The 9,313-nt window shown below is 49.2% G+C and overlaps 1 protein-coding gene across 2 annotated transcripts in view; it reads right to left on the minus strand.

The window, feature by feature from the left end:
• Positions 1–8,936, minus strand: part of MYH7B (myosin heavy chain 7B) — a 44,655-nt gene extending 35,719 nt beyond the window's left edge. Inside the window, exons 1-7 of one of the 2 annotated variants that reach the window (XM_078150260.1) lie at positions 8,719–8,935; positions 8,321–8,475; positions 6,838–6,941; positions 3,396–3,539; positions 2,588–2,744; positions 2,350–2,377; positions 1,755–1,851 (exon numbers count right to left, since the gene is read on the minus strand). In XM_078150260.1, the coding sequence (XP_078006386.1) occupies positions 1,755–1,851; positions 2,350–2,377; positions 2,588–2,744; positions 3,396–3,539; positions 6,838–6,941; positions 8,321–8,411 (621 nt within the window). In that variant the 5' untranslated portion in view covers positions 8,412–8,475; positions 8,719–8,935. Of the gene's footprint in view, positions 1–1,754; positions 1,852–2,349; positions 2,378–2,587; positions 2,745–3,395; positions 3,540–6,837; positions 6,942–8,320; positions 8,476–8,718 lie in introns of both variants that reach the window. The other variant, XM_020998796.2, reaches the window with a different exon arrangement.
• Between the last annotated feature and the right edge of the window lie 377 nt (positions 8,937–9,313).

The following is a 9,313-nucleotide window of genomic DNA, read 5'->3' on the forward strand; positions in this document are numbered from 1 at the left end:
TTTCCAGGCCCATTATACACTATGCTTCTTAAGCACTCTGAGGGTCAGTCACACTGGCCTTTGCGTTTCTCGTGCAGGATACAGCATAGTCCATTCCTCTGCTAATGCTCTGGTCATTCTCCATACCTGAAATGCACTCCTTCCCTACCTGCCTCTAGTACAGGCCTGCACAACATATGGTCCACCAGAGGATTTCGGGCAGCCCGCCATCATGCACATTCTCCTGTTTGTCTTGTGACCTGTGGCAACCAACTATTGTCAGTCTGTTTCTAGTTACCTTTACTTGGAAAGTGAGCTGATAAAAACCTATCTGCAGCCTGAAGAAGTTTAGCCTGTTTTAATTTTGGCCCCTACCTACTGCCAAGTCGAGCAGGTCTGCCTTAATAGAATCCCTCTCTCCCTTCAAGACACAAATGATGCACCACCTTCTTCATGAAACCTTTCTAGATGCCCAAAGCCACTCCCTCCTTAATTACTTTGTAATTATTCTGAATATTATTTTGTACTTGTTATCTTCCCTCATCAAATGTAAGCTCTTTGAGGGTAGGATTATTTGTATTTCTCCACAGGCACCCAGCCCAGTGCCTAGCACCTAGTAGACACACAATAAATGTTCATTGATGGATTGATTATAATTTTAATTAATTATTCTTTCTAATGAGATGCTAAATTTGGTTGTTTCTCTCATTGTTTCTCAAATGCCAACAGCCCCCTCCAGATTTTAATACCTTGGACAAAGACCAAATAGCCTTAGTTATGGGTCTGTCTATTTGTCGGCAGAAAAGTGGAATTGGCTTTCTTTTTTGAGTAGTGGGCTCCTCATCAGTAGAGATTTTATTTTTTTGGGTGAGGCAAACTTTGGTGAGGTGACTTGCCCAGGGTTACACAGCTAGTAAGTGTCAAGTGTCTGAGGCCAGATTTGAATTCAGGTCGTCCTGACTCCAAGGCTAGAGCTCTGTCCACTGCACCACCTAGCCACTCCCTCAGTAGAGATGACTCAGAGGATATTTCTAAGGTATAAATTGGACTAAATGATTGCTGACATTCTTTTCAAGGAAGCTTCTAAGATTTCACAGGGAAGAGAAAGGGGTTATGGCCCTGATCGCTCTCCCTTCTTCCCCTTCAAAGTCCCTCATTCCTGGATTTCTCTTGAGGGCTTGGAAACTGTTCCCTTTTGCTTTTTCTAATTTTACCCACACAGGCTGCTATTCTTCCCTGCTAGCCCAAAGTTCCCAGACTACCTTTCTTTATGTTGTCTCATTTCCACTGGCCACTCAGGAGAAAGTAGAAGGTGGAAAAAGGAAAGGTTTAAAAAAGAGAAAGAAAAAAGAAGAAAAAACACCCCAAACACGGAGATCAGACATGAAAAGGGAAAGGTGATAAAACGAAGGGGAAAAAAAAGATGATAATGTCAAAGCACAAGAGAAAAAAAAAACACCACAAAACTGAAATGCCCCCAGAGAGCAAGGCTTAACAGTTGGGAATGGGACAGGACCAGGAGAGGCCTGCAGGTGGATGGGTATCACTCAATAAGGGGCAGAAGTCCTGGGAGGAAGGAATGGAGGGAAACCCAGAGCTCTGGACACAGGGCCCTGGGCTGGTCAAGCCTTGCTCAGGCCAGAGTCTTGCCTCCCTGGGGGAGGAGGCTCAGGCAGGGCCAGGGCTGAGAGGCCCCAGAAGGAAAATAGGAAAAAGGGGATAAGGAGGAAGAAAAGAAGGGGAACAAGCCGAAGCCAAAACAGGGCAGGTCTTACGGCTTTCTTGCCCGGCCCCTCTCCCAGGGCAGCGACGATGGCAAAATATTGAATGACCCGCTTGGTGTTAACGGTCTTACCGGCTCCTGACTCTCCGCTTGGGTGACAGAAAAGCCAGTCAGTCTCCATTGGAAGGTTTTTCCCACCCCTTCCGGGCCCCCTCATCCCTAGTCCTCCCATTTATATTCTCCACCCCTGTCTCCATGGCTCCCTGCCCTGGGATCCCCAAGGAAAGTCTTGGCCTTGTGGGGGAACAAGAGTCAGTTCCCTTCCTCCCACCTCTCCTTGGGAGCTGGAGGCATGGACTCTTGAGGCAGAAAGGGAGGGTCTCCCTAAAGGAACAGTATAGGCTTACTCTTGGGGGGGGGTGATGTCTGGGATAGGATGTCTCTGAAGCCCCGGGGGGGCTTTGAATTTCTCCCAGCCCCAGTATAGTGCCTTGGTGTCCTGCCATCTGTCTGGAGCCTTGGGGGATCCTGAAACCCCAGTCCTAAGTCAGCAAGCTAGAGAAGATGGGGGTGAGGGGAGATCGCCTCATCATCTCCCTGACCCTAGGCTGGAGCCTCAGCCCCCTCCCCAAACACTGGGTACTCACGTGATAAGCATGGACTGATTTTCTCGATCTGTAGGGGAAGACAGTGAGATGTGGGTCTCAGCGTCCTCCACAACACTTCCCACCACCCCGCAAGCTCAACCTAGCCCCAGGCCCTGGGCAGCCTTGCAGCCTATGTATCAGGAGAGCCAGCCAATAGCCTGATCCATGGATCAGGATGGGGGAGAAGCTAGAGGAGGGAGTCGGATATTAGGGGTCCGGGTCCAGGTCAGCCCCTTACTCTGCAGCATGGAGTGGTAGGCATTGTCTGACACCGAGTAGATATGGGGAGGTGCCTCCGAGCGTCGCTTGCCCTTGTAGGCGGCCACTACTGTCGTGGTGTAGATAGGAAGCCACTTGTAGGGATTGATGGTGACACAGAACAGACCTGAATAAGTCTGTAGCAGAGACAAAACCCTGGTCAGAATCGGATTGCTGGGTTTTTACCTGGCCTCCCCCCCCCATTCCACGGTGCAGCCAAATCACTGTATTTGCCGTTTCTCCTACTTAGCACTCCACACCTCTTCTTCGTTCTTTTGCCGGGACTGTCTCCACTCTTGGAATCCTCTCCCTTCTCATCTTCCGCTCAGAATCCCTGGCTTGTCTCCAAACTCAACTCAAGCACTGCCTCTAACGTGAAGCACTTTCCTGATCATTTCCCAGCTGCTGGGCCTCCTCTTGAATTCCACTCCCCCAAATTATTTTGTACTTCCTTGTAGATCTTTTGCATTTACTTATCCGTGTAAACGCTGTTGCCCCTTCCCCACCCCTGCCCCCACCTAAATCCCTCCCTTATAGGGCAGGGGCCATGTAATTTTTGCCTTTGAATCTCTGGTGCCTGGCACAGGGCCCGGTTCATGGTAGGGTGCTTTAAAAATACTTGTTATTTGATCAATTGTCAGGTGCTGCCTAAGATGCCTTGAGAAGCCTGAAATTCCCTCCGCGCTGTGCTGAAGGAGCTCTCTGAAACATAAGGCTCCTCTGCCCCAAGGCACAGGCTCCTGCAGGTCCCCTGAGGCCCTCCCCAGCGTCAGCTTCCAGGAACTCACATAGATCATCCAGTGGGCATAGCGCTGACGAAGGTTGTGTAATACCGAGGCTTCGTTGAGGTGGGTCATCATGGCCATATCCTCCAACAGGTCAAAACGAGGCGGATTCATGGACTGCACGTCAGCCTCACGTACAGTGAGGATCTGTAGGGGAAGTGGGGGCATCACCTGGGGGTCCTCGGAACCCTTTCCCTCTGGCCCCAGGCTCTGGGACCCCTCCCAGCCACCTAGGGCCCCACGGCCTCTAATGTCCCTCAGGGAGACCAAGGGGAGTGTCCAACCTGAGCCAGCTGATCAGTCTTGAGAATAAGAGTGGCCCAGAGGTGGGGAGGGCAGGGCTGCTATTCTGGGAAGAGGGATAGGGAAGGATAGAAGGTCAGAGCTAGAAGGGGCTTAAGAGGTCATCTCATCCAGCCCCCCAGTTTAGGAATCCCTGATACCCAATCCCAGACGGGGTTCTCTGAAGACCTTCAGTGACAGGGTGTTCACTACCTCCCAAAGCCAACTGCTCTCCTTGACTGTTAGAAAGTCTTTTCTTCTACTGAACTGAAATCTGCTTTCCTGGGACTTGGCCATGATCTGTCCTAGTTGCCTTCTGGGGACAAATGGGACAAGCCCGGATGGTGTAGTGCCTGGAACGTTGGGCCTTCAGTAAGGAAGACCTGAGTGTTCAGATGCTTATTAGCTGTGTGCCCTGGGCAACTCACTGAAGCAGTCTGCCTCAGTTTTCTCACTGTAAAATGGGGATAACAACAGCACCTACCTCCCCTGGTTGTTGTGAGGATCAAATGAGATGATATTTATAAAGTGCTTAGTACAGTGCCTGGAACTTCCTTGGTGATTAATCAACGCTTGTACCCCTCCCTCCCTTTCAGATATTTGATGAAAGCGATCAAAGAATCAAAGACTTAAAGCTAAAAGAGATTTTAAAAGCCATTGAGTTCAACCTCTCCTCCCCTTTTTTTTGTTCTTTTTTTCAGTTCTTTTGTTTTATTTTGTTTTGTTTTGCTAGGCAATGGGGTTAAGTGACTTGCCCAGGGTCACACAGCTACTAAGTGTCAAGTCTCTGAGGCCAGATTAAACTCTGGTCCTCCTGATTCCAGAGCTGGTGTGCTATCCACCGCACCACCTAGCTGCACCTGCCTTTTTCTTAACATATAAGAAAATTGCAGCAGAGACAAGTTGTGATTTGGCCAGAGCCACATAGCTAATAAGTGTCTGAAGCAGGATTTGAACCCAGATCTTCATAACTCGAAGTCCAGTGCCCTAGACCAGGCTGCTTCATCATATCCATTATGGATCTTCTTTTCTCCAGGCTAACCCTCCCCATTTCTTAACTTAGTCTTGTTCTGTATCAAGTTCCAATCAACCCATTTCAACAAATGTCACACACATGCCATGTGCCAGGCATCATTTTAGATGCTGGGCATACAAACACAAAACTGAGATAGAGTTCTTGCTCTCAAGAAGCTTACATCCTCCTGAGGGATACAGCCTGAAAACATAAGTAAATGAATGATAATTTAAGAAGGGAGGGAGCCTTTGCTCACTCCTCCTCCCTTGCCCATCTCCCCCTGCTGAAATGCATCCATCGTTCACTGCCCATCTCAGGTGCCACCTCTTCCATGAAGCCTTCTGTGTTCCCTCCTTTCAGTTCAAAGCGACCCTTCCCTCTCTGCATCTCCTAAGGCTTCTCTATTTGACCTTCAGTTCCCTTAATTGTGGTGCAATGGAAAGACTGGGGGACTTGCAGATGGGAAACTAAGTTTGAATCCTTACTCCAACGCTTATTAATTGTGTTATCCTTGGCAAGTCTCTGGACCTCATTTCCTTTGTATATAAAATGGGCATAATAATAACCATCCTGTCATCTCTCAAAGATGTGAAGAAAGCACTCTGTCAATTCAGTGATTCAATTAAATCCAAAAGTATTTATTAAGTATTTTACAATGTGATGGGAGTACAGAGACAGAAATAAAGTTTGTCCCTGATCTCGAACACCTCATATCCTAACTAAAAGCTCTACAGAAATGGAAGCAATTCATATGATGCCACTTGATTATCCATATTATACCTATGCCAATATATCTATAGGAGATAGGGATAGGACCTGTGATTTCATTGGTATAGAGAACTCCCAAGTGAGGATATTCCTCCACCAGTGCAGATTGGCACCTTCTCTGCAATTTACAGTCTTAGAGCACTGAGAGGTTAAGTGCCTTATCAGGGGTCACACAGCCAGGATTGTCAGAGGTGGGGCTTGGACCCAGGTCTTCCTGGCCTTGAGGCTGGCTTTCTATCTGCTACTGTACCTGCCTCTCATTTACATAACATCTCCCCCTTGTTCTGAATGGTGAGTTCTCTGATGACAAAGACTATTTCGTTTTTCATCTTTGTATTCTAGGTGCCCTTAGAGCTTAGGAGAATGGACTGTAGGATCACAGATTTTAGACCTGGAAAGGACCCTAGAGTCCACTGAATCCAATTCCTTCATTTTACAAATGAGGAAACTGAAGCTGAGTAAGGTTAAGTGACTTTCCCAAGGTCATACAACTGTTAAGTGGCAGGTAGGTTTAAACTTAAGCCTTCCTGACTCAAGGCCCAGTGTTCTCTCCGTTGAGCCCCCTCAGAGATATTTAATTGACTCAAAGTGATCTATCTAGAGTGAACAGCAGGACCACCACCTTCCTCACTTTGGACACTAGACTTCTGTTAATTCAGCCTTGCAGCCCATTAGCTTTTAGGGGTTGCCACTGCACATGTGATTCATATTGAACTTGTGACCATCCAAGACACCCCTGTCCCCAACCTCTTTTTCAAAGGATTTTTTTTTCCAATCAGGTCTCCATTTCAATCATGGCTAAAGGGTCAGTATTCCCATGGGGAAGTGTATCAGGTTAATCACGTCTTCCCCTTCCTTTCATTGCCTCCTATAGATTAGGCTGTGTGTGTGTGCGCACACACATGCGTGCACCAGCCAAGCGAGACAGAGAAACAGAGACAGACAGAGACAGAGAGACAGAGAGAGCAAATTTATAGGTTCAAATGAGCCTTTGATTATATATGCTTGCCCTGATAGACTCACAGCTATAGAGCCAAAAGGGAACTTAGGAGGCCATCTAATTCAAACCCTTCATTTTGCAAGTGAAGAAACTGAGTCCCAGAGAGGCAAATACAGAGGGTCCTCTGCATCTTCTCCTGGGCCTTCCTATCTCTCAGTCACAGTATCTGTCCTGTCTTAGCTGTCTGGGTTGGAGTAAGACTCCATTCCTCCTTGGGCAGCTGATTCCCCTTGAGCCTGGCTCCTTGGGGTAGGGAAGATGGGATGTTTTAGGATTGCAGCCTGAGGGTCTCAGAGCAGTCAGAGCAGGGGAGGCCAGTGCTGTCAGGGATTTTCAGGTGAAGTACGAGTTCCGGGACAGCGAAGTCCAGGGGCTCTTACCTTCTGGTCCTTGGTCTCCACAGTGACTCTGCCTGCCTTGATCTCCTTGACTTCTGCCTCCAGGTAGGCGTCCTGCTCATCCGGCACCCAGACCCATTTCTTCCCTGGAGGAAGGGAAGGAAGAATTTCAGGACTGGGGTGAGGAGCGGGGGCAGGAATGGGACACAGGACCTTTTCTAATTGAGGTTCAGGGGCTTCCAGGGAGAGGGTGTGAGAAACCCAACAGCTCTCTCTGATCTCCCCACCTCTGAGACCTCCTATTACCGTCCAACAATGCTACCCCCCCCAACACTGGGCCTTCTCCCACCCCCACTCCTGAGGCTCTCATTTCCCTCCCCACCAGCCCTAAGCAAGAGGTATGTGACTTTCCTGTATAACAAGGGGGTAACTAGGTGCAGGGAAACCTGGATTCTGACCTCAGCCCAGCCACTACCTCATGGGATGATTTTGGACAAGTCCCCTTTGAGATTTATTTAAGTCACCTGGGAATGAGGGTGTTAATAACACTCACCTCCGTAAATATGAGCATGGAGAGACAAAGAGACGCTAGCACACACACAGGCAAAGCTTCCTCTCCTGGTTCCAGCTTAAAGCCTTCACAGCCCTAGGGGTTTAACTGGGGTGGCCTCTCCTAGCCATCTAGGGGGTAGGCTTGTCCTGTCTATGAATCTCCCCAGTGGCCTTGGCCCACAGCCCCTTTGTCCGTGTGTTCACATCACTCTGCCCATGTCTCCACCTTTGTTCAAACTGTTCTCTATGCCTGGAATGTCCTCCCTCCCCCTCTTGCTGGTTGGATTCCTAATCATCCTTTAAAATGCAACTCACTGGAGCACCAAAGCTTCCCCTGACACCCTCAACCTTCCTCCGCTCAGATTGCTGCCCCTGGCCCTTCGTTTTATACCTCTACAATGCTTATTGCATTATATTGGGCTTTATAATACAGTATCTGTGAATGTGCCTTCTCCTCCTACTGTGAGCTCCATGAGGGCAGGAACACATCTCAGCCAAACTTATCCCAAGGCCTAGCAGGGTTCTCTAAACACACACCCCGCGGGAGAACTTAATCAATGTCTATTGAATTTACTAGCAGAATTTACTACATGACCCTGGGAGATAAGAGTGTGGGACTGGGAGTCGGAAACACCAGTCTGGGTCTTGCCTCAGACACTTGCTGTGTGAGATTTTCCAAGGCACTTAACCCCCCTTGACCTCAGTTTCCTTATTCATAAAATAGAAATAATAAAAGCACCTTCTTCGCAAGGATTGTGAGGATCAAATGAAGTAATATATGGGAAGTACTTTGTTAGCCTTAGAGCGCTCTATGAGTTATTCTAATTATACCCATTATTATTGAATTGAAGCCTTGGTCTCGGTCTGCATCACAGTTTCCACACTCCCACGCCCCTGTGACTCCTGGCTCCCCACGCTGGTGTCCCACATCTGTATCTGGGGCTGTGTCCCTTTGTCCCATGCCTGAGCTCACCATTGCCTGGAACAGTGTGCACCTTCACCATCTCCTGGTAGCTCTTTCTCAGGTAGGCTCCAGCCTCCCCCAACTCACTCAGGTCCATCATGGTCGCAGAGGTGGTGGTAGCAACGACAAGAAATGAGGAGCAGTAGGAGAATCTGGAGAGCCCCCTGGGGAGAAGAGAGGAAAGAAGGAAGGGTCAATGAGGAAGCACTGGGGCTGGCCAAGGGCAAGGCAGTGTGCAAGAGCCCAGGAGTACGGGGAAAGGCAGGCCTTGGAATTTCGTGGACTCATTCCTTCAGCCTCCTTCAGGTTAGAAGCCCACCCAAAGGTTCCGAGTCAGGGGCAAGATAACAGCCAAGTCCTCCCTCCTCCTCCACACTCACACATAGACACAGACGTGGTCAACCTACCAATTTAAGACATGGGTAAATGCATCCACGCTCAGACCCACTCCCAGAGAAGTGCACTTGCCCACTCAAACTCTTACCCACTCACTGTCTTGTACCCCTGCCATGGTCTAAGATACATCCTCCCACAGACATGCCCCCAGAGCTACCCTCTCACACACGCAGCCGAGTGCGAATAGCTACACACACAGCAGGAGTCCCGGCACACTCAAGCCCAGCTCACACTCCCCCACCCTGCATCACCAACCTCAGCACCCGAAGTGAAGGCCTGGGGCAGCTCAGCCTCTTTTATCGGCCCTGTCAAGGTCAGCAGGGGAGCTATGTCAGCAATCCCCATGTGTCAGCGCAGGCCCAGCGACCCCCCCATCCTGGCCACAGGACACAAAAGGCAAATTCCCTTTTATCTCCATCCCAGCCAGCACCGCCCAGGGGCTATTTTTACCTCCTATTGTCAGGGGAGCACAAAGACAGAAAGAGACACTGAGAGACTGAAATACAGAGACAGGGAGAGACACTGAGACTAAAATACAGAGATAGAGAGAGGCACCGAGAAACTGAAATACAGAGACAGACAGAGGCACTGAGAGACTGAAATACA

Source organism: Phascolarctos cinereus, unplaced genomic scaffold (genome assembly GCF_003287225.1).
Source record: "Phascolarctos cinereus isolate Bilbo 61053 unplaced genomic scaffold, phaCin_HiC Scaffold_2;HRSCAF=192, whole genome shotgun sequence".
NCBI lineage: Eukaryota > Metazoa > Chordata > Mammalia > Diprotodontia > Phascolarctidae > Phascolarctos > Phascolarctos cinereus.